Source organism: Thunnus maccoyii, chromosome 16, assembly GCF_910596095.1.
Source record: "Thunnus maccoyii chromosome 16, fThuMac1.1, whole genome shotgun sequence".
Classification (NCBI taxonomy): Eukaryota; Metazoa; Chordata; class Actinopteri; order Scombriformes; family Scombridae; genus Thunnus; species Thunnus maccoyii.
The window spans coordinates 11,865,570-11,889,847 of NC_056548.1; the positions used below are offsets into that span (position 1 = coordinate 11,865,570).

The 24,278-nt window shown below is 39.5% G+C and overlaps 2 protein-coding genes and 1 long non-coding RNA gene across 5 annotated transcripts; 1 reads left to right on the forward strand and 2 right to left on the reverse strand.

Moving 5' to 3' along the window:
• Positions 1-640: 640 nt before the first annotated feature.
• manea (mannosidase, endo-alpha) lies at positions 641-5,272 on the reverse strand. 3 transcript variants are annotated; one of them, XM_042389127.1, is made up of 5 exons: positions 5,178-5,272; positions 4,087-4,721; positions 2,124-2,233; positions 1,849-1,925; positions 641-1,694 (listed from the first exon to the last, which is right to left on the reverse strand). In XM_042389127.1, the coding sequence occupies exons 2-5, from the start codon at positions 4,604-4,606 to the stop codon at positions 1,061-1,063; spliced, it is 1,341 nt and encodes a 446-aa protein (XP_042245061.1). In that variant the 5' UTR covers positions 4,607-4,721; positions 5,178-5,272; the 3' UTR covers positions 641-1,060. The 3 variants fall into 3 exon arrangements, with proteins under 3 accessions (XP_042245061.1, XP_042245062.1, XP_042245060.1); XM_042389128.1 differs by lacking the exon at positions 5,178-5,272 and adding an exon at positions 5,049-5,171; XM_042389126.1 differs by lacking the exon at positions 5,178-5,272 and adding an exon at positions 4,914-5,171.
• Positions 5,273-6,939: 1,667 nt separating this feature from the next.
• On the forward strand, positions 6,940-7,715 carry LOC121881104. The gene is made up of 3 exons (XR_006091700.1): positions 6,940-7,019; positions 7,135-7,304; positions 7,440-7,715. It is a non-coding gene; the product is annotated as an uncharacterized LOC121881104 (long non-coding RNA).
• A 1,151-nt stretch (positions 7,716-8,866) lies between these two features.
• Positions 8,867-23,486, reverse strand: LOC121881103 (serine/threonine-protein phosphatase PP1-beta catalytic subunit-like). The gene is made up of 8 exons (XM_042388747.1): positions 23,379-23,486; positions 17,901-18,032; positions 12,292-12,522; positions 12,094-12,198; positions 11,885-11,956; positions 11,399-11,550; positions 10,724-10,858; positions 8,867-10,583 (listed from the first exon to the last, which is right to left on the reverse strand). Exons 1-8 carry the CDS (start codon positions 23,428-23,430, stop codon positions 10,479-10,481), a joined length of 984 nt encoding a protein of 327 aa, XP_042244681.1. The 5' UTR covers positions 23,431-23,486; the 3' UTR covers positions 8,867-10,478.
• Positions 23,487-24,278: the final 792 nt, after the last annotated feature.

Here is a 24,278-nt window from a genome sequence, read left to right on the forward strand (position 1 = left end):
TTTTGTGTGGAAGGGGACTCCAAAGGTGCACTCTAAAAGAAAAAGAATGGTCGAAATTAAAGCTGCAGAGACCGAGATATCCTGACTTTTACTATCTTTCAGTCAAGCTCCAAAAAAAAATTACATCCTACAATTCCCATGATGCAACTGAATGGTGTCTCTGCCTCAGAAATGCACACATCTCGCAAAATCCACGCCCCCAGCATGTAATGCAGACTTCCTGTTTAAAATTTGCAAAAAAGCCTGAGCCTACTGAGAAGTATTCACCATGACAAGAAAAATAATACTCATGCCCCTTTAAATACACTTCTGTTTCTGCCAATTAAAGTGATGTAAGCTCTGCATCTTAATCTCATAACAGTCAGGGGGGTGTTCATGTTTCTTCAAGTGACACATATAGACAGACACATGCCACTTTGACGCACACATATATCAGACATGTACCATGGTGACAGATTTTTAACTAGAACTATTCCACGGATAAAAGTAACTTTGATTTTACCCTCTGCTGTCTGGTCATCTCTCTGCTGTTTGCATCACTATGATTCATTTCAAGATTTCAGGCTAACAGGCCTTTCAAATATCAAAATGTATGTTGGTGCTTTGTGTTGCTGGAAGAGAAAGTGAGGCAACAGCTTTATACTGTCAGACTGCTTTATTTTCTTTCCATTCTTTCCAGGGTGTACTTTATTTCCATTGAGGTTTAATATAGTCACAGATTACAGAAAGGCAAAACATTCCACATATGACACAGCTTCAGTTGGAGGGGAGCTGAAATCTGTAACAGTGATAAAACATGCTGATTATGTCATTAATCCAGGCTGTGCGAACAAGAAGTAATAGGACATCAGTTAAATTAACAATAATGCACCTAAGTGTAAAAAAATAACCAGAGACAAAATTAAGATACAGTAATGAAGTAGTTGACTTGCCTGTGGCTTTTCTCATACAATTATTCATCCTTTGCAGGTTGTTGTCCATTCTGTGGCTAAAACTTCATTAATTTATTATTAGTTATAACACCAATTACAGTATCAACACTAAACGGCTCTTTGTCAGATCATTCCTGCCATCTTCTGCGCTCACCACCAAATATGGCAGCCCATTTGCGAGTAATCTCCAGGTAAATGGTTGGTTTATTGGGCAGGTAGTCCAGATAAACAGTTTGGCTTGATTTGGGAATAGCCGTTTCAATTTGAGTCCCCTCGTGCCATTCATTAAAAGATGTTATAGAGATAAAATCAGGTCTGGCTTCTAATGCAGCACTCAGTGAGGTCTCGTAATATTTCCCGTTGATGCGGTTTCGAGTGTTTTGGAAGTTCCAGGGTCGAACGCTTGTGTCGATGTAGCCCGGACCCACACTTGGAATGAATATCAGGTTATTATCTTCGCAGAAAGCTTTAAGAGAGTCCCAGTTCCGCTGAGTGGACCCATAGGAAAACCCGTTAGTAGCAAAGTAGGTATAGATACCGTCAAACCCTGCAGTCAGGATATCTCTCTTATGTTTCTCCTCAACCAGCAGGGCGATGAAGATGGCGTCATACGGTGTATCCCTGATGCTGTTACTCTCTGTGTGTTTCAGCAGTTTGGCCCATTGCTCTGAGTTCATCAGATAGGAGTCGTACACGTAGAAGAGTGGAAGAAGCTTGCCGTTGTTTGTCCTGTACTTGAAGAAGGCAGGGTGCTCTCCGTATCTGAGGAGAGGAGATATCAGATAAACAACCAAAGATAGGAAAATGACTGATGATAACATGATAATTATTGATTGATGTAGTGAATCATGACAGAACGATGAGAGTATAAAATCATGGGGTTGACACGTCACTGAAGAAACACGGCACTACTCACTTTTCAATGATGTATTTGACATTAGCGTACATATTGACTTCATCTCTTCCTTTGTATGGTTCAATGTGGAAAGCTACCTGTAAACAAACAAATGATGACAACATAAAATCACACTTTCACCCTCTTCTCTGTATGACTTTTTTTTTTCAGAGGGATCATTTATTCTTAGGATATTACAGATGTTTTTAAAGGGACTCATGCATCAAATGTGTATTCAACTACTCTTTTTTATTACAAAACAAATGGTTATTAAGCTCAATGCTATTCATACAGACCTTAATATAGTATTTATGTGCCACTTCCAGCAGCAAAGGCACAATGTCATCTGTTGGCTCACCATTGTCATCCTTCGTGTTAGGAGGGTACCACGAAACAGCAAGGACACCTGAGAATGAGTAACAGTTCAAACATGAACCCCAAACCTGACTGGGGAAAACACTCAGATAAATGTAATATATATAATTTAGTTATATATTAACTGTAAATATACTGAGGTGATACTAAATGTGTTATGGGGAGAGATAAAGGGGTGATGATATGGCAGAAATGAGAATGCTGATAATCATTGGGGCTTTTTTACTGATATAAATATTTGTCAAAATATGGATAATGTATGTTAAACCACATTTTGTTAACTAAATGATAATCAGTTACAGTAATAATAATATATATAATACAATGTATATAATACAATAATAAGGCTATTTAGTCTAAATATAAGACTACTATAAAGTGTGATGTCTAAAAACACCATGAATAACAAAAATCTGTGAAACGTTAAATTTTAAAAACAATATGATGATTACAATCACTGAATTACTATATGTATCATAACATAGAGCTACACAATAAATCAATACTGTTGTTTCTGTAGTATCATTGTTTTGTGATGATATTATCGTAGTGTTGGCCTCTCCTCTGCTACGTGACTTTGTGTGCGCTCGCTCAGCAAATTCAATCACATCCTCAAGAATGTCGTACAGCCACAACTCAGAGGAATGTCCTGCCTGATGAAATGAAGAGCTGCGGTTCCATCAGTAATGTCATTCAAAACCAAATGAAAAAAATCTGCTAAAAACTACTCAGCTCTGTAACCACTGACTCTAAATTTACGAACGCAAATAATCTGGCTTTTAATTTGACAAGCTTACATTAGTCATTTCTAGTTGACATTGTGGGTGTATGTGATGTGCTATGGAGAGCCTTTTCATTCAAAACCCTACCATAATGTGCTATTGTGTGTAGCTTTGTATTTTGTAGTATGTGTCCTGTGTGTTTTAAGCTTTGTACTGTTTGTTATTGTGCTGTTATATGTTTTAATTGTGACCTGCCGAAAGGACTGCAGATGAAAATTAGCTATAAGATAACTCTGGTACAGTACATCAAATGGTAACATTTATGTTTCACACTGTACATGGTCCCAATAAATACATAAATAATAATACTCCTCCAAATTAATGATTCCATGCGAATTGTAATAATAATGAATGATTTTGCATACATTCTATGTTGTAATATACTTTGTTACTGGTACTGGTCATTTCAATAGAGATGCCTTTAATCCTACTTTTTCTCTCTCGATCCAACTTTTTTTTTCCAATACCTGAACTCAAATATGTTCAATATGTTCAAATTTAAATTTGTAAACCCCACTGCATGAAACTCACTGGGATCATTTGATGTTGGGCGAGTTCAAAGTTGTGAAAACAACGGGGGTGTTTTGAATACATCCCCGTTTTCACAGGTAATTTGTTAGTCTGTCCCTCCCGCTGCAGGAAATAATGGATTACTCCTGGAAAGCTATTGATGTAGCACTTTTCTCCTTATGAAAATGACACAGAAATTATTCGACCAATGAGAATTTAGTTGGACGAGAGCATATTCTGGACCTTTCTGGACCAAACAACTCATTGATTAATCGAGAAAATAATCAACAGATTAATCTATAATGAAAATAATAGTAACTTCCAGCTCGAGCAACATTAGACCAAGGACTGCTGTGGCAAAAGTCGGTGGCCCACTGTGAGTGAATGAATGTAACTCATAGTGGAAACACTGAATTTTTATAAAGATCTTGATGAAGAAACTGTATTTATTGTGGATCAGTCACATCTGGCTGATACACAGTTGGCTTAATCAAGCCAGTTCGCATTCCTAGATTTGCCCAGGCCTATTATAATATTGCAGTAGAATGATAATGCTGAATTACTGTTCAGTTCAGGTTAATTTTTGTCTCACCAATGGCTGCTGTGCGCAGCTGCTGCATATGAGCCTCTATAACGGAGGGATCTTTGGAACTGTATGCCCCTAAAGCTGGATAGAAGTTGGACCCAACGTCATCAGGTGGGATGTGTCTCCCTTGTGGATACCCCTTTGCCACCTTGAAGTCCCAGTGTGGCAGCTGTGGGTGGTCCCAGTGGATGTATTTGCCATCAAACTTGGGGTTTCCATACCATGTGTAGTAGAAGGCATGGAGATAGTAGTTGGGAGGAGGGAACTTCCTCAGTGTGGCCTCCAGTTCTCTATCTTTGTCTGACTGAGCGGAGTCATTCATTTTAGTCTGGTCCGGTTTATTATCCGCCTTTTTGTCTCTCTGGATCTGATTGTCATTCTTTTGGTCCGGAAACAGCTCGATGCCAACAGGGCTGCTGAATGCAGAGTCCTCTGGTGTGAGTGATTTTAATACCACTGTTATAATAAGTACAAGCAACACCAAAGCGATTAATGTGATGCAAGATTTGCGCCTAAACCTGGCCATTCTTCAGTCAGAGCTTGAGGCTTTCCGCAGTTCATTATTGAGACAGCAGTGAGGATCTGTTGGTGTTTTTGGATGGGGTGCCATTGAAAGTCAGCCACTTAGATGTTGTTTAGCCCTGGAGGTTTGAAGAAATAGGGATATCAAATGAGACACAGAGAGGTGCAGAAAGACAGACAGAGAAGTCCTGTCAGACACACAGTACCAGTCAGGTACAGTATTTTGATTGTGCTTTACTATAAATGCTACAGTTTAGCCATGTACAAAGACACGAATAACAAGCTAACGACATTAGCTACTTCAGCTCTACCTGCATAGATGAACTTTAGTCTTGTCAACAGCAGCCACCAGTGACAGCGGTTACACAAATATTAGTTTTATCCTCTGACACACACTTTGCTTGCTTCTACAGTTAAACTGAAACGATGGAAATATCACCACTAACATTAAATACGGCCCCCTTTTTTTTAGCTTCGACGGCGCTTCATAAATTATTTTCGTTGCAAGAGATGCAGAGGACGGGACACGACCTGCACTTCTGGTTCAGTAGATATCCCTGGAAGACATCACAAACCTGTAAACGCTCCAACCGGAAGTGAGCAGTGGCTGTGACCCATCCATGTGATATAGGAAGCTGATGTAACGCGCATGCGTCCTGTCCAGTTAACAACAGACAGAACCAGCTCAACTGAATCAGAGTTATAGATATCGCCTTCTAGTGTTGGGGAAGGTGTATTACACAAAAATCTCAATAAAATGTAAGCAATAAAAGATATTCTACATATATTTATGTCATTGATTTTTGTGGTCTGTAAGAGGCCAGAAAATAGTGAAAAATGCGCATCACAATTTTCTAAAGCCCAAGGTGATGTGATGTGAGGTGATGAAACCAAAACATATTCAACTTACAATTATATAAAACTGAGAAAAGCAGCAACTTCTCACGTTCAAAAAGCTGGAACCAAAGAATACCTAGCATTTTTGCTCATAAATTACTTAAAGGACCAGTGTATAAGATTTAGTAGTATCTAGTGGTGAGGTTACAGAGTACAACCAGCTGAATACCCTTCCCCTCTCCTTCCAAGCATGTGGGAGAACTTGAGGTGACTGCAAAACTCAAGAAAAATGCGAAAGGCCCTCTCTAGAGCCAGTGTTTGGTTTGTCTGTTCTAATCTTGTCCAGGCTACTGTAGAAATATGGCGGTATACCATGGCGGCCTCCATGGAAGAGGACCTGCTCCCTCCAAGTAGGACTATCTGCAGACTCACAGTATCTACATGTCACACCCACTTTACTATATGACACACCCACTTGGTTAGGTTTAGGCATGAGGAGCTGGATGGTTGGGGTTAAGGGGAAGGGGGCGGTGTCGTGTAACATACCATTACCATAGAATGTATATAAAGATGGACGATGCGTCTCCACTTCCTGCCACTATGCAAAAGTGAAGCCAAAATATCTCCTTCCATTGTCATGTGGAGCCAGAGTCTCGAGGCAGGATGACAGTCCGTGGGACACTCCCCCCCTCAATTGTCCTGCCGTCTGATGGAGATTTGAGAGTGGTTGTCACAGCTGTCAATCATGACATGACACCCCCTTTTTATATCATCAAATAACTAATTAAAAACAAACTTATCAGAAAAATGAGCAATTGAACAAACATCAGTGTGATAAGAACTACCTAAAATGACAGAAACTGTCCTCGGGAAAAATTTATTTGAGGTGTAGTTTGATTTTTTTAGTTTGGCTGATGTCCAATATGGAGGGGGCGGGACTCATGACCTATACTGCAGCCAGCCACCAGGGGGTGATCCAGATGTTTTGGCTTCACTTTTGGGGAGCTGTCATGACGTCCATCTTTATATACAGTCAATGGCCATTACCCTTCTTACCCCCTCTGTAGATATAAGGGCTGATTCTAATGTAACAAAATGTTTTCATGGTATTATACACTAATTAAAACATACAAGACCATTCTGCTAGATGCCACTAAATCTTACACACTGGTCCTTTAAATGTTTGATTGTCAAAATACACTCACCATCATGTATGTTAATGGGGTGTTCCTAGTGAATATTAAGGAACACTTTTCAATATAATGCAGTGTAGTGCAACACCACCATCCACTGCAACCTCATTAATAAAGTAGAATTATCACTTTTCTGAGAACTGAAAATGTAAAAGCTTTGTAAAAGTAGAATTTATATCAGAGCTGTTTCATTACATTGCACAGCCAGATTCATTTTCTGTCAATCGACTAATCATTAATCAACCAGCTTTTTCAGCTCTGAATATTACTATCTAATATTCCTGTTTTAAACATAAACATTCCAGGTTTATTTTTCTGTGCTTGGTAACATTAAAAGTTGACAAGAAATAAACCTGCTTGTCTCATCATCAGAGACTGATGTGTAAGGTGAGTGAAGAAAGACTGCAGACGCAACACCAAATAATAAATATAGATTTCAATTTTCTGTTTATAATATTGCATAGTTGTTTGAAGTGCTCATACCACAACCTCATCTATATAGACAGACTCACACTGACAATGGAAGAACCACAGGCACAAAAGTCTTCTTGGCGCAGAAAGGGGATGAAACCTTCCTACCAGACCTCCTACCACCTGAGATCTCATGACAGACATGACATGATGACTGCTGAAGCAGCTGATACACAAAATGCACAGGTTTTGCAAACCAGGGTCAGTTCACATACTCTTTGATATGCCTGAAATTACCAGACATAATTTGTTTTACTGTGGGAATCATACACTCATGCTTCAAGTATTAATTTCCTGTGAGATTAATTCAAATAGTGACTCTTACTTCTTCCCCAGGAGAACGCCACACTCAGCTCACAGAGAATCATCTACTACACTCTCCTCTTTGTGAAAGTGGTACTGTGGATCATCTTTGCCTGGATCTTGTCTCACCTCCACCTGGGCGCTCCATGTTTTCTCTTGTCACTGACCCTCTGCTTGTATACAGGGCCAATGCAGAAAGCTGTGAACTGGGCAAAGAGGCGTCTGCAGGGCCCGATTATATAAACTGTCACACTGGGACGAATGGGCAGAAAAGTAAAATAATTAAGAAGTTTCTCTGCTTTTCATAAATTTCTATTAGTATGAGCCTTCTGTATATTCTCATGAAACACTTCATTGCACCTTGTTTTGCTTGAGTGTGATTGACCGTATTTAACTTGATTTTCGCCTTGTGTGGGCCTTTCCTACTTCATGCAACAGAAAAATGTCAAGGAGCTGCTGTATAGTGAGACAAAAAAAGTGTACAGTGAATAGTAAGTTGGTCTTAAACGTTTATAGAAATACATTGATGCAAAGACAGTACAAAAACAAAAGAAACAACAGTTTTAGTTTCCATCCATTTTATTGAATTTATAGACTTTCAAACAAACTTGTACAAATTGCAAAACTGCTTTTGGTAATACTTCATTGTTTTATTATCATTATTAGGAAATTAATTAAGTGAATAAAAAGTAAACAATGTGAAAGAGAACATAGAAATACAACAGAAAGAAAAATGCCACAGAGAGCAAAAAAAAAAAATAAAGAAAGAATGAAAAGAGGCAACTGTTTGTAGTATATTTGCAGTAGACTGAAGCTGAATTGCCAACCAGGCTAATTGCTGGTCAGGAGAATAGAAGTACCTCCTTGTGGTAAATGATACAACATCGGATTTGTATTATTTTGTACTGCACTACTGTATTTATACACCAGGTGGCATCAAACTCACACACACAGCAATGCCAAAACCGCCTGGTCCTGCCACCCACTCCTAACTCCACCAGTTATCATATTTTCTACCAACAGACACAGGTGGTGTTAAGGGAGGAAGGCTGATAAGCAAACTTTCTTCATTTAGTTTGTTTGCTATGTGCTTTACACACACAGCACTAAGCATTTAAAATATTGTGGCGCATTTTGTGAAGCTTGCTCTGTGTTCCTTTTTACTACTTTTAATACTGTAAGGGCTTACTTAGGTAAGTTAGACACTTGCAAAACCACAGCCAATGCTGTAACACATTTCCTATCCGTACCTGCTTTTTCATACAACGGCCCATTTACCAAAGCACAATTCTGTTAGCACTTATACACCATTTATCCAATATGTCTGCTTTTATAATACTGACCATTAGTAACTGTCTTATTCAAATTAGTGAAATGCCTGCGCATGGATATAACTTTCCATGGGCACAAAATTCAAATAAATCTTTCAGCTTCTTCAGTATGAATCATGACAGGATATATGCAGGAAGTTAAATTTAATACCATTTAAGACCTTTTTAAAGACCCTTTACATACATTTTAAGATCTCATCGCCACTTCAAGTTCTAACCGGTTACATCGGTGTCACAGTCTAACTTACATTTACTATATATTATTTGTAAGATAGCACAACTAAACAGTCTTAGTTTGTGATAACTCCTTATCAATACAACATAATTCCGTGGGAACAAAGCTCATGAGAATGAATTGAGTGACTAACCCAAAGCAAGGTTTATTAGAAAGAGAAACCATTAGCAATGGTGGGTAGGGACGGTTGTGTTGCACAGAAATGTGCAATAGAGACTTGCATTTTGCATCCCATAGCGGTTTTATGGCTAGCACTTAGCATTGGACAGCGTTGCTCTCGATCAAGGCTACACTAATCGCCTTCTGACTCAGAGCAGTACGTCTCATGGTTATTCCCACATGCAGGCCAAAACAATGGTTCCAACTATTTGTACGAAAACTTGAATCTCCCCATTAGTCAACTATGTTGTTTAATATCTGGCTGTAAAGGGACCTTCGTGCGCTATCGAGCATCTGTCAGTCAGTGGGTCAGTGAGCGTGCTAACAGTAGTCCTTTTCAGATGACAACAAATCTAGCTGGATTTTAAGACTTTTTAATGGCTTTTTGAGGGCCTTAATTTTCGCTAAATTGATTTATCAGCTTTTAATACTTTTGAAAACCCTGCAGACACCCTGCAAGAGGATTATATGGGGGGAAATTATCTTGATGAGAACAAATAATAAATAGACCCAGGAAAATGTCACACCAGCTCTGTGTGAGAAGCGTCATATTTTTGTGTGGGTGTGGAGTTGAGGCACACGGAGGCATAACAGAGTGGAGGAAACGATGTCCAGAGGGTGTTGTGTTAGGGTAGAGCATGTCCACTGCCAGCAGCATATGATTAAGCCTCTATATTTCATTCAAGCCGGTCTGTTCACATTCTTTGCTACTCACGGGGAGGTGCACTTTTTCAAAGGTTAAATATATAAAATATGCATATGCACAACAACTGCAAAGTGCACCACAGATGCTTTAATGTGTTTATACTGTTAAATTGGAATGTAAGAAATGTTATTTGCATCTACAGATTTAGCATTGCACGAAAATCTCAGTCCCATTGAAACACACTGGAAAGATTCTCTCTGCTTTTTCAGAGATCAAGGCAAAACAATGTTAAATATCCATTTCGTTTTCGTTGAAGAACTGAAAAGGAATTCCTCTAACTCAATCGCTATGCCTCTCTACACATTAGAGAAGCCATTTCCTTACACAACTCAAGAAAACCTCAAATGGCATTGGAAGTAAAACCACAAAAAAATGCATTAATAATATCAAAAATACCAACAAACAGGCAAAAAAATAAAACAGATTGGTCACAGCAAATTTATGTACACATACACATTAAGAAAAGAGCTGTCAGTGGAGTTGGGGAGGGGGTTGGTCAGTGGGAAAGAAAGAGGAGAAAGATTTGGGCAATTAGATAAGCCCTGTATCTTCACCATACAGGGGAGTTACAGAGGTTGCCTTGATGGCAGACCAGGGACGGACAGGGTGAAAAGGAAGGGGGGAAAGCCAAGGCTGTATGTTCACCTCTTCTTGGGGGCTTGAGTAGTGCGGGGTGGGGTGACGGGCCGACCAGAATTTACACCACCATACTGGTACTTGGCCTTCTTCTCTGAGGGCTTTAAGATCTTTAAATAATGAAACGCAAAACACAGAGAAACAGAGAGAGGATGCGTGTTTTAGCAGTGCTGAGATAATCAGACAAAGGCTGCACTATTCCAACATAAAAATCAAAAGGCAGTTTGCAAAAATGTACATGTGTACATACCTGGAAGGAGCACATGAGGGATTCATCGACACTCATCATGCCGCCTGCATTATCAAACTCCCCGCAGTAGTTTGGAGCAGAGAAAAGTGTGACCAGTTGGCGTTTGGCAAAGAATTCATATCCATCCTCCACAACCTGTTGGAAGATACGTGACATTATTCCAACGCCTACGGCAATCGATATCAAGAAACAGATCTTCAGCTAGTCTCAGGATCCAAATTTGCTGTCAAGGTAGAGTGTACAAAACCACCTACACCTGAATCAATATGAAACGCACAACATAGAGCTGAAATAGCTGTGGCTAATTTAAACAGTAACAACAGTTGTGCTGAAATGATTAGTCTTTTAATCGATGGCCAGAGAAGTCATTTATCAGCTAAACATACCTGATGTCAGTGTAACAAAAACAAATAATGGCTTGGTATTCTCTGTTTCATACCATATGGAGTGTTATAATGAATGTCAAAGTTTCAGATGCATGGGAAAAATAAATATGGAGCAGGAAATTAGGGGCTACACTGCTGCACTAGCTCATTTTTTGTACCAAAACTAATTTAAGTTCCAACAAACAAAACAAACAAAAAAAAACCAAGATAAATTTGCTTGCAATGTGCTTCCTGCATGTGTACATCATATCCAGGCCCTCTATCTTCATTCCTGTCCTAATTACCTTACCTGATGGGCTCTGCAGATGAGGTCCAGGTCATGACGGTTGAGAAACTTGCTGACCACGTCGGCCCCGAAGGTGAAGGAGACCCCGCGGTCATTCTCTCCCCAGCCTTGTACATCCTTATCTGGGTCAGACCACAAGAGGTCACACAGCAGGCCTATGAGACACACAGGAAGAGGTGAGATGAACAGGGCAGATAGAGACAAGGGACACATAAATCAGGAAGAGTTGTAAGGAGATATTAGACAGGTAACGGCGGAAAGAATGTGCTGAGGATCCAGCTTGTTGCATTGCTGATGTAACACAGGATCTACTGATCTAATAGTCTTTCACTCAGGAAGAGAGAGGCTGGGTGTTTTCATTTAAAGGTAAACTTAAATTCCAGGGGGAAATCCAAAGGAAGTGAACATGATCAGTATCAAGTATCTGCCGACACACACACACACACACACACACACACACACACAAACACACACACACACACTCTATACCTGTATCAGGCACATCTGTTGGCCTCATGATCCTGCGGATCTGCTCCATTGACTGCAAATCAGGCGATAGCCCTGTAATGGAAAATAAAGAGGTCACTTTTGATTGAATAATGGCTGATCTTTTGATACTGAGTTACCTTACTTTTTCATTTTGAACAAGTGCATTACATCTGGGACAAGGGGAAGAGGAGATGAGTTACTTATCTCACCTCCGTGGCAGCAGAAGATCTTTTCATCGATAATAGCAGCAATGGGGAGGCAGTTAAAGCAGTCAGTGAAGGTCTTCCACAACTTAATGTTGAACCTGCGCTTGCCTGGTGGAGCACATAAACACACATTATTATACCTTGCGTATATGGGTCCTTCGGGTGCGTTTGTGTGTATATTTGTGCAGGAAGTCTACTCACACTCATCGTAGAAGCCGTAGATGCGGTTGATGGAAGCGCACTCGTGGTTGCCCCTGAGCAGGAAAAAGTTCTCTGGGTATTTGATCTTGTAGGCCAACAGAAGGCAGATGGTTTCCAGGGACTGTTTACCTCTGTCCACGTAGTCGCCCAGGAAAAGGTAGTTCGCCTCTGGAGGAAAGCCACCATACTCAAACAGCCTCAGTAGATCTGTGTACTGCCCATGAATATCACCTGAGGAGAAGATGTAGGAGGGAAGGGGAGACAAGGTGTTAATATGACTATTTACTGTAAGTGCAGTCACAAGGACAGGCTGCTTAATATAACATCATTACAGAAAGGGGGAGCTGCTTAGAGAGGAAATTAATTAGGAGAATTTAACATAATTGAGCGAAAAAACAATGGTGATGCAGACAGAAATCATAAAATTACATTAAAATATCATCAAAGCAACTGCAGGGCTTTACACAAAAGCCAATACTTTTAGTTTTATTATCTCCGAACAACATACTCACCCACACGTACATACGTATACACACCTCCTACTATCTCTCAGAATCCATTTTGATTATTCAGAACACTGCCAGACATGTAGGTTGGTGGGGGATATATGACTGTGTGACTATGTTTTACTGAGACTGCAGCAGCAAAGCCCAAGGATATATACACACATAAAATGAGCCATTACAACTGCCACCAGATCAATGCCGTGGCCCATGGGAGATGAGCTACCGAGGGAAAGAACGCTGACAATCCAGGTTAATCACAAAAATAAAAGGACGCACATCCTACACAAACTAACTTTAATTTTAACAACTCTCGCAGGATCCTAGGTCACCCCCTTCTTCTCTTTTGGCATCAGTCAGGCAGTGATGAGCCGGAGGCGGTCTTACCAAAGCGCAGGATCTCTGCAGGGGAGCCTCACTCCATCACCTAGCCAAGACCTGCTTCCTTTTATATCCTCTTGCACCAACTTCAGAGCTGCTCTAATTTGGGCTAAGTGCTCCAGACACAGATGACTGCACAGAGTCTCATGAAAAAGGCCAGGACAATAATAACAGGCTTCATCGTGTCCAAAACGGAAAGGAGATTCATGCGCCACACTCTTTTTATGGTAATGCTTCATTACAAGATAGCACCAAATATAAATGAAAATTAAATAATAGGCCTTGTTAAGCCGTGCAGCTGTCTGGCCCTGAGATTAAAATGACCAACACAAATTGCAACTTTATATTGCAGTCTTGATGGTGGCTGGCATGATTTTTCCTATTGCACCAAAACAGCAACGACCACTGGCACTAAAACCATATGGCTACAGGCCTTTACTTATTTTTGCCTGAGTCTTAGTTTGGCATACAAAAACACACTTTTCCGTGCAAATGAATAATTAAAGGAATAGTCCTGAATGTTTGAAGTCTAGCTCTGGTTTAAATTCGACACTCATGTTGTGCTAGCTAGTTGGTTTTGTATTTCGCCATCAATCATTTTCATTATTCCAGACAAGCAGCCTCAGCTTGCCATCTACAGTTTGATGTAGGTACTGGTAATGGTAACCACTCCATCGTCCTTCACATCAATTAAACATGATCAGAACTTCAATGAAAAGGTGTTTCAGTATTAATGCGCTGCTACTGCAACATAATCCAGGGTGTAAACTGTCAGTATGCAATCAGAAAATCATGATTTTACAAACTATTGCTTTAGTTGCTGTTTTCAATCCTCTTTTAAATGTTAACTTGTCATAGGACAGTGAAAAAGTGATGGTGGGTGGAAAGTAGGGATCCATGTGTCATAAGTATTTCACCAAAACAAGAACCATTTTTGGTTTTTCAGTATTTCAGTTTTATAGCAAAAGATTATTGCCTTTAATTAGACATATCTTTATTACTCCTCAATGAGCATACATTAAAGTATGAGTTTATATTGCTCTAATCTAGGTAAAACAAGGAACAAACCTGAGGGCTACGAAAACCTACATTAAAAACATGAAACTTTGTCCAACAGAGATGTTTTTTTGTCTTGGCAGTCCGAAAGCAGCACATACTGAAAACAGAGTAAATACAGGGGACTGAATAAATACACAGGACACCACAGAACACAGATTCTTGTATATGTCTGTACTAAAACAGAAATGGACATGCAATTAAAAACTAGCGTCGCTCATTTATACTGCACTTTTCACAGAAAAAGAAAAAGGATGGAGACTAAAAAAAAAGACCTAAATCTGGATGAAATGGTAGATGCAGAGACATGGCAACACAGACTGTAATCTCTGCAGGGAGAGTCGGAGGTGAGTGAACTTTGTAAGAGCGAGGCCAATTTCAGCTGAGCTGTTGCTCTGTAGCACAACCTGGATAAAATGGATTATAAAATAATACTCTTTCACTCATGGCCCACATGATTTCTCAGCTTTGTTGGCATTCTCAATACACTCTTATTATTGTTATTTGTCCCTCTCCAACCCATGTTTAAAATAATATCAATGAAAATGCCACAATTTGAAAATGCCTCACTCCAGAAAAGGCACTCCATAGCCTACAGGTCTGTTTTACACTAAGAGTTGCTGCATTAGTAAGTTATTGTTGAGAATATGGATTTGTGGGCCTCACCAAGACTAGATTTGAAGGAAGTAGCCCCTGCCTGCCCGCTCACAAGGAATTTACTCAGCCTGTCTCTGCAGTGTCAAAACAGTCCCAGAATAGCAGCACAGAGATTTAGGGTTTAAAAAGCAGAGCAAAAGGCCGAAAGTTAGTGCTGAACCTGGGGTCAGTGTTGTGAAGGATTTTATACCTATATTTATGTCAAAATATAGGAAATATTTATGTCATGTTGCTATGCTATTCTGTCGTGACAGAACAGGAAAGTAGATAAGCTGAGTAATAATCAAACAAACAATAAAACAAACAATACCTATGCCAGCATAATGTAATCAGCATTATACTGGCAAAGCATTAGGACACTGGTGCTTTGATCAAAACTTTAATCAAATGTTCTGCTGCATGACCTTGTGTAGTCAGATAATGTACTGGTTCAAAAGCACCCACATATAAGTACAAAATTAGTGTGAGGAACAGAGAAGAATAGTTCTCAGGGCACATTTCAAAATGGAAACAAATAAATATAAATCATCAAACAGATCCAAATTGTCCATAAATGTAATAAAGTTTGTCTTTGCTGTATCAGACATTACATTACACTTTCATTCGGGGTACGAAATTAGCACCAGCCACCACCCAAATGCTGGTAAAATATGCAAGTGGCTGGTAGATTTGCTTTACTCACTAGCCAAAAAAACAATGGTGATCGAAAACATTCACTAGCCATTTGGCCAGTCGACGTGTATTTTCAAATATAGGCTCCACTTTACACAAAAAAGCAAATAGGTAGATGCTTAAAAAACAAAAATACCTGAATGAGGCACTATCTTATTCAACAGTTAATAGACAGAGAGCATAAACAGAGCACCATTCAAAGCATGATAAGAGAATATCACCTTATGGGCTCAAATAACACCTCATGATGCACACATCATTAACTGAACCGAGTTAGACAGCGATATAAATAAATGTGCACCTGTACTCGGGGAGCTGGTATAACAAGTATAACAATGAGAAATGTAAACAATAAATAAAATGTACTTCAGGGTAGGAAATTGATACCAGCTGCCAGTCTGTTTGACAAGCTCACATATCAACCTATTCCAGGTTCCTTTGTCAAGAAAACAAAAACACTTCTTAATTACCTTTTGCACACTGAAATGCTTTATCACACTCTCTCCTGTCTGTGACCTGTTTGTGCTACTTGTGAGTCCGTGCTTGCAATGAGAAAAGTCTGAAAAATTGTTTCATTTTGGCTTATGTTTGCTTGCCCATTAATCTCTTAGCACTAAGTTTGTATTGAAACTTTGGAAATGTACTGATAAATGCTACCATAGAATACCAACCTACACATATATAGTATAAACATATTGTGCAAGCTTGGCGTCTTTCTTATCATGGTCATTCTTATCATCTCTTATCATGTGTTCAGATTATTTTAGTAACAAAATGACACTGAGGATTTAATTAACATTATTAGTCTCACTGCAAAACCAATTTTAACAACACTATGTTCATGGAAAGGTTTATATCACTCCATTTAAATAAATGATTAAGTCAAATAGTACCAAAGCTAGTAGTCTGAGCAAAATTGTGCCAGTGGCATTAAGGTTAGCATGTGAGAGCGAGTGAGCACAGAACCTGATCCTTTTGGCCTTAGTGAATAATTAAAGGCATTCACTGGTTGGTCTTTATCGTCAGCTTGCCATCACAGCCTTGTGTGAAAGCCAAGTAATCAGTCTGGGGTTAGAAGTTCAGCACAAAACAAAGAAAGTGAAAGAGAGACAAAGAAACCTCACACAGCGACAAATAACACCACCTTAAACTCATGTATATTTTAGAGTAATGTACCAGAGTTAGGTCTACACGGAGGAAAGCATTTGGGGCCTTTAAAAAATGAGAAGCAATAAAAGTGAACGTGTGTGGGAGGAAAGTGGTATGTGAAGAGTCATAGATGGACTGTGTGTAGGCTTGAGTCTATAAGTGAGCTTGTGTACTGTATTTTCAAGGATTGGCAAATACAGTATATATTAGACAGTTCAGAGTTGTGTTCAGTTGCGCCTCTACCCTGGAGGAAAGAGATAACGCATGTGGGAGTGTGCCGAGATATACAGGAGCCAACTAGAGATAGTGATAGTTGAAGCTATTTCAAATGTTGAGGACAAGCTGACTTGCCGTAGTGGGGTAAATGCGCTCCCTCAGGTAAGTGTAAGACAGTGATGCACAATCTGTGCATATGTGTGCAATGCCCCTCCATGTATCTCTCTGTACATAGGGAAGTTGAATCGAGAGAGAAAGGCTGAGGCAGTGTTATCCGGTCTGGTTATATAAGTAAACTCTGAGCTGCATCAAAGAAATAGATTGCTGCTCTGGAGTGTGCAGACCAGGCTTTGTGGTCTGTGCTCTGCAGAGTGGCAGTTTGCCATTGATGCACCCGACCTCTCAGAGTCAGAATGTAGCTTTCTGCTTGAGCTGCACTTAAAAAATTAAAATTATGTTGTTGTTGTTGTTGTTGTTGTTTGACATCTGTGAACGGCTATAGGCAAATATTCGAGCCATATACAGTACTTCGATCAATTACTGGGAGGAACAGAACGAGCAAACACAGAACAAGCAAACACAGAAAGTGACAACCTTTTGTTTTGCTTATCAAAAGTCAATAGGTTTTTGTAGGCATGGCCTCACACACACACATTAGCTTTCATATAATTACTTATTTGCAGTGCAGTGTGCCAAATCAAGTAAAATCTTTGAGTGAGCACAGTGACCCTGCACTCATTTTTAGGAATCAGGTATTTGGCAGACAGCTAGTCTTATATTTGGGCCAATATGCTCTGTTTTTATACAATTATTTTCAGATTATGATTATAACTTTCCTTCCTGTGGTTGTAAGCTTTTAAATTCAGAAGTGCTTAATTTGATTTGGTGAGAAAAAATGAGAAAGTGAAGAGAAATGTGATGAGAAATAAATGACCTAAAACAAAAGAAAGGGAGCTAAAAGGGGAAAACACTGACCACAGATCTTAAGAGGCGCCTCAAGCTCCAGCAGGATGGGCTGGCTGAGGAAGATCTCCCTTGATTTGATGCAGAGGCCCCGCACCTCTGCCTCGGACATCTGGACTATCTTCCCCGGGCGGCATCCCCGCACTGGAGAGGAGAGAAAAGACAAGACGCTGTCATTGCTGTCAACAATTGTCATCATCACTGTCAGTGCCAACGCAGCAGCACCGGCAACCTCCGACAACCACAAAGCTCTTTAGAACGAGGCCAGCACCGTAACGCAAACACGTGAGGCCAAGCCTGAGTGAGCCCCTCTCCTGCAGCACTGAGTAGGCGGCTTTTTCCATCTTTCATAATGAGGATACTTATCATTTCAAACGCACAATACACCACTTTAGAACACTGGACATAGTTTATGGAGTTAATTACATTGAGTATATTTTAAACTGTTGGAGCTTTTTAACAGAACAATCTATAAAGTGTCACAATCGCTGTTGAGGTGTTGATCCTGCGATGGTCATGATTGTGGGAGTCCATTGTACTCAATGTTTGACTTCTCCTCCAATCACTCATTGTTGCAGAGCGCAGGATTTCATTATCAAAGTTATTGTAAAAAGCCCACCTGCCCGCTCAAATCAGACTGTTACTCAGATTGACAATGAAGCTGTCAGGGCGCATGGCGGTCTCTCTCTCTCTACTGATGCTAACGCCATGTGACCCACTGTGGTGTCTCCCTCATCTGTAATGTATTCTTCTATTCGATGACTGTCTTTACAATCAGGTAGGCCCGTTTCATCCTCGTCGGTCACGCGGTTTCTTTCTAAATCTTCTTGGCCAGCTCTGTGTGGCTATAACATTTCATAAAAAGTTATATTAACATGCTGGTTAAAGTATAAGTTTTGATTGTTAGCCTGCTTTTTTATTCTTAAAATATTCTATATTTATGATACATACATTTATGATATATACTTTTGTGGTAGCCTGTTTTTCTCTGTCTGTATATTTTTAAGTAGCCTATTTTGTACCATATTACAAAGACAAATCCCCTGCAGGTTATGTGAAAACCCAATAAAATAAAAAATATTTATGAAAAAACTCAGCATATACAGGCTAACTTCATATGGCTATATTATATAAAATGGTATATTGGAGAAATAACTTAAACACATCACATCATAATGTCCACCCTATGTAATTGTAATTTTTTTGGAATAAATAAAAGCAATTTTTAAAAAATTCTTCTCATAATAGTTGTTGACAGGCAGGGGCGGGGCACATTTGGACTGCAGGCCCACCCGGCTTGCAGGGGCTGCGGGTGGATACTTTATGGCCCAGAATGAGGCTATGATAGTATAATTTTTCACCAAAGGGGGGAAAAAAAACATTGAACTGCAGAACCACGAAGCGATCTTTAAATCTGATGAGCTGTCGGCGTAATGATTCCGTAGCTTAACGCTGCTTAGTCTCAGCTATACTTAAGAAACCCACTGCTTAGACTATGAGAACAGCTTGCATCTTCAGCACTGGTGTGGGTTTATTGGCTGTGTAGTTGCACTGTACACACTAGCTTAAGCCTACTTTCGGGCGTTCTGCCACAGCTCTGGGTTCAGATTTATCTCATAACGATGAAAAGAGGAGTGAGAAATGCAAACGTTTGCTGCACTCAGCAGTTCAAATAGTTAAGAGATATGAAAAGTGAGATTATACATGAAAACTGCTTCCTTGTGACAGCACCTTGCAGGCTGGAAGTTAAGTTAAATCTAGTTTCAAAAAATCTGCATATGACCTGTTTGATATTTGCCTTATTTCATATTTGGAAGGCAAAGGGAGTGCAATGTCTCTCAAATTCAGCATCATTAAAAAAAAGCACAAAATCAGTCCAATGATATCTGCTACGCAAAATGTAAACAAACCAAAATCCACATGAATTAATATTAGTTTGAAGTATGGTCACATATGTGTGATAAAACAGTGACCAATTGTGTCTTGTCCTTATATTAATACACAGATAGTAAATGATATTTAGACTGCAGATGAAAAAAGACTGGAGCACACTGATTGATTTGCTGCCTTTAATAGCGCACACAGAGAAAAACTAGACTGCATTACTTTTACATTAAGTCCCTGTTTGACGTCACAAAAATCAAATCATAGCACTGAATAAAGATGAGCCATTGAGGGAACAAGAGTGACGAACAAATCCATGACTGAGGAATTATATAATAACTAACCATTTTTGTATTGCCTTAAAGCTTGACGCCCACTAAAGATTCCAATAAAGGATAGCTGAGCCTGGTGAAACAAATGCCTGTTAGTCAGAGAGGACGTTTCCTTAAACCCCTTTCTTTGTTGCCCTTTTGTTTCCTTAAAAGGAATTGTACAATAGTTTCAAATGGATTGCATAGTGTCTATACACAAGTGTGTAGACATGCTACTTACACATTGTACTAACTTCCTGTCTCATGTCACGTAATCCAGCCAAATCTGAGAGAAGTGAGTAAAACCAGAGTAATCTGGATAGTCGAAGACGCTGCTTCTGTGAGCCACAAACTATTCTTAGGCTCCACCAAAGTGTTGCTTTATACCATCAGTGTCACACAATCATTTTTCTTTATCATCCATCTATCTGCACTGCTTCATGTGCTGTGTATGGCGTGAAGCGTGAAATTGCAGAAGTAGGGCTCTTCACTCTAACGGCCGGGCCTCATCAGAGCCGAGCGAGCTAAGCTTGGATGCTTAGCCCGGCTCGGCTTTAACACTGAACCTTTCACTGTTAGCACTTCTGCAGGCTGGCACTTTTAAAAGAGATTATGTTCTTAAGAACATTGAGGGGCAAAGGCTAAAATGAAGCAATGACAAGGATTTGCAGCCATCATAAACCAGATCACTGTTTGTGTGTGTGTGATTATGTGATTGTACACGTCTAGAGAAATTGGCAGAATGTTCCATAAGTTTTAATCCCAATGAATAAGCAGTCTCTGGGATACTTTGTTTTTCTCAGACAGCGAATCATACAGTAAACTATTATGTGATGCTAGGATGCAGCATAAAAGCTCGAGGCCTTTTTAAATTGTCTGGGTGAAAAAACTCCACAGTGGATAATTACTAGTCTCTTGATATGGTACATTTGTGTAGAGCTTCAGAAAAATAACAGCAGAAAATAGTGCATGTGATTAAGATCAGAGCTGTTTTATGTTGCATCAAAAAATATATTCTATCCATGAAAAACAGACAGAACTTTATAGGCAGCCAGGTACAACTAATGTCATACTTTTTTTTTTATTTAATGAGGTTTCTGCTAAATTGCAGGATGCATTTCCTTGTTAAGTTCCACTGAACCCTTTAGAGTAAGGTTTCTTAAATGTTTTCCGACCAGACCTCGCCTTTTCTCCCTTTGGATCCAGACACATGTAATCAACAAGTACAACCTCTGTCATAGCAACCAATTCACTAGAAACCCCTATGTAAACAACCAAAAAAAGAAACTGATTCAACACAGACATTAATCTTACTTCTAAATGATTTGCACATGTGCTTGATTCTACCCCTTGTGTGAGTTCACACCACAAACAATAAAGCTTAGCAATTATGTAAGAAGCAGATGAGACAATAACAACCAAATCAATTAACTCATATGTAGTTATTTGTTTTATGAGCGTGTTTTATGAGCATGAAAATAGAAAACAGACACCATCGCCAACTCGCACCAACAAGATCACAACATAACCAAACACTTGTAAAAGACGCAGATGCCGAGTCCAACTTTGTATTCACGCTGTAACCAACACAATCGACAAGTCACTGAAAGTCCAAGCTGATCACCGAGGGGAATGCAGCATGTGGAGGGTCAACAAGCTGTCCAGCTGTGAAAAACGACCAGCCACAAGTCCCGATCACTACTAGATATCAGATACCAATTACCGCAAACCATCAGATGACTGATGATAATGCTTATGTTGAACTATAGATGTGATATTGTTTCACAGCAAGCTGAAAATAAACAAGAAGTGTTTGCAGACCATAACGCAATGGTATTATTCATTTTTTCTTTTTATTTTCAATTAATATAACCATTTGGTGGCTATGATAACTCATCAAAGCAATGAAAGCAATTGCAGCAGTGACTATAAATAACAAATCTTAGCATTTTATATGCTGGCATAGTGTCTCATCCCTCCAACAGAGTCACAGATACTGGTGGAAAGTATGCCAAGGACAGCTGAATTCGCCTTAGTGGTCTGGTCTGACTCAAGGGATATCTCACAGGGGAGAAGAAATATCTCCGCCTTCTCTTGAGCAGGTGGACTGCCAACACAAAAGCATTTTTTGCTCACTCCTCTCTCTGCCAAATCTAAAACCTAGTCCTTATATCTCCACAAAACTGCCTTTTATTTACCAAGCATAAAAGCAAGCAATATAACTGTGACCACAGCAACGCAGGATGACATCTTTTAAGCTGTAATTATGAACATTTTTTGGACAGGTCAGAAAAACACACAATGCAATTCTTTCATTGTTTCTCCTAAAAACCTAAACACAAGTGCTTTCTCTAACACAAATTTTAATCATTCAACCTGACCAATACTAACACACGTGAGTGCAATGTGGGCCCTGTGTGCATAAGTGCACTGAATCACAGCAACCTGCCCACTACAACACACCTACAAAAGCCACTGAGAAGTGAGTTAGAAAAAAAACATACTACCTAACGACTCAAATTTGTCTAGGAGGTAGTGATGAATAAATCTAGTATCAGATGAAAAGTTTAGCTATATGTTTGTGTTTTAATATTTAATTTTAGGCATATTTCTACTGCAGTTTTATCAGTTTCCCCATCCCAATAATATGAAATATGAACCAGGTCACAAATACAAAATGAACAGTAACCCTATATCCATAACGACAACTTGCTCCACAGTGGATGTGGAGCAAATATTAACAGTGTCAAGGGCAGAGGCGCTGCTGTAAATTGGTGTCCATGCTTTACTAAACAAATATTCACTTAACCTACTTAGTCAGATTCAGCCATTAGCGCCAATAAAATTTGAGCATTATCTTAATGTCACAACTGACAGGACAAACGTCTCAGCCACTCCTCGGTACATTTCATTCGTCCGTAATTCAGCAAATAAATGAGCAGAAGTGAATTCATCAAAAACATCAGACAGAAAGTTGAATGACATGCTAAAGTAAAGCGAACGACAGAGCAAATTCGGGTGTCGAAACTAACGTAGCTAGCGATTACTGTGAAAACAGAAATGTAGGCGTTCACTGCTGGCAGTGTTTATAAACACGGCCAGCTAACGGTAACGTTAGCCAGAGCTAGCCGGGGATACACCGTTAGGACTGGTTGCCGTTAGCCCTACAAGCTAACACTTTTCCCTGCGTTTTCTGAAGCAGCCCCGTCAGTTACAAAATAATCCTCAGAGCCGGCACAATGAAGGTAGACGGCTAACTCTGTTTAACATTAGAGACTTCATTTAAATTATTCACCTTCCAGGAGCCGAGAGATGAGGCTGTCCACGTTCAATTCACCCTCCGCCATCTTCAAACTGATGTTGTACAGTGTTGGCCAGTTCGATTCTGCCAGCAGACACCAGGAGGCGCTGTTGTCAACAAAACAGGAGCAGTAGATGATGGACAAGAAACTAGTGAAGAGTGACCCGACATTAACTCACTTTAACCACCTTTATATTAATTACAACAGTTTGTTTGTGGCTTGAGGTTGATAAATATATATCCTGATACATAGCCTATATATCCTACTAAATTTCATCCAGTTGTAAAACACTTTATGGTTTGGAAACTGATCTAAAAAAAAAAAAGGTGCAGTGCTGGATCCTTTACAACTAGCAGCACCCATACAGCGATATAAAATACTCCTTTACACGTTAAAGTCATGCATTTAAAATCTTACTTAAGTTAAACTACTAAGTATTATCTGTGAAATGTACTTCAAGTATGAAAAGTAAAGCAGCAGAGTCTGTCGGACAGTAAGTGCATCATATTGTATGGTTTGTAAAATCTACATATATCTCCCTCTGAAATTTGAAAATACTTATGTAGAAATACTCAAATAAAGTACAAATACCTCAAAATTGTACTCCAGTGCTCATATTTAAATGTGCTTAATTACTTTCCACTGCTATATGCTTGTGACATCATTAACAGAGGAAGTCAGTGTCTTCCATCACTGTGAGGGGGTCATAAATTCAACCTTTTATGTTGGATCTGCATCACTAATGGTGCTGATAAAGTTAATGCATGCAAGCTGACGTATGTCAGTGCTTCAAGCAGAATAATCTGTGCATGGGTGTCATTTATGATATGGTGATATACTGCAATTCCTGTGTAAGTACTATTAAGCTGTGATGGTGATGATTTCCTTCGACA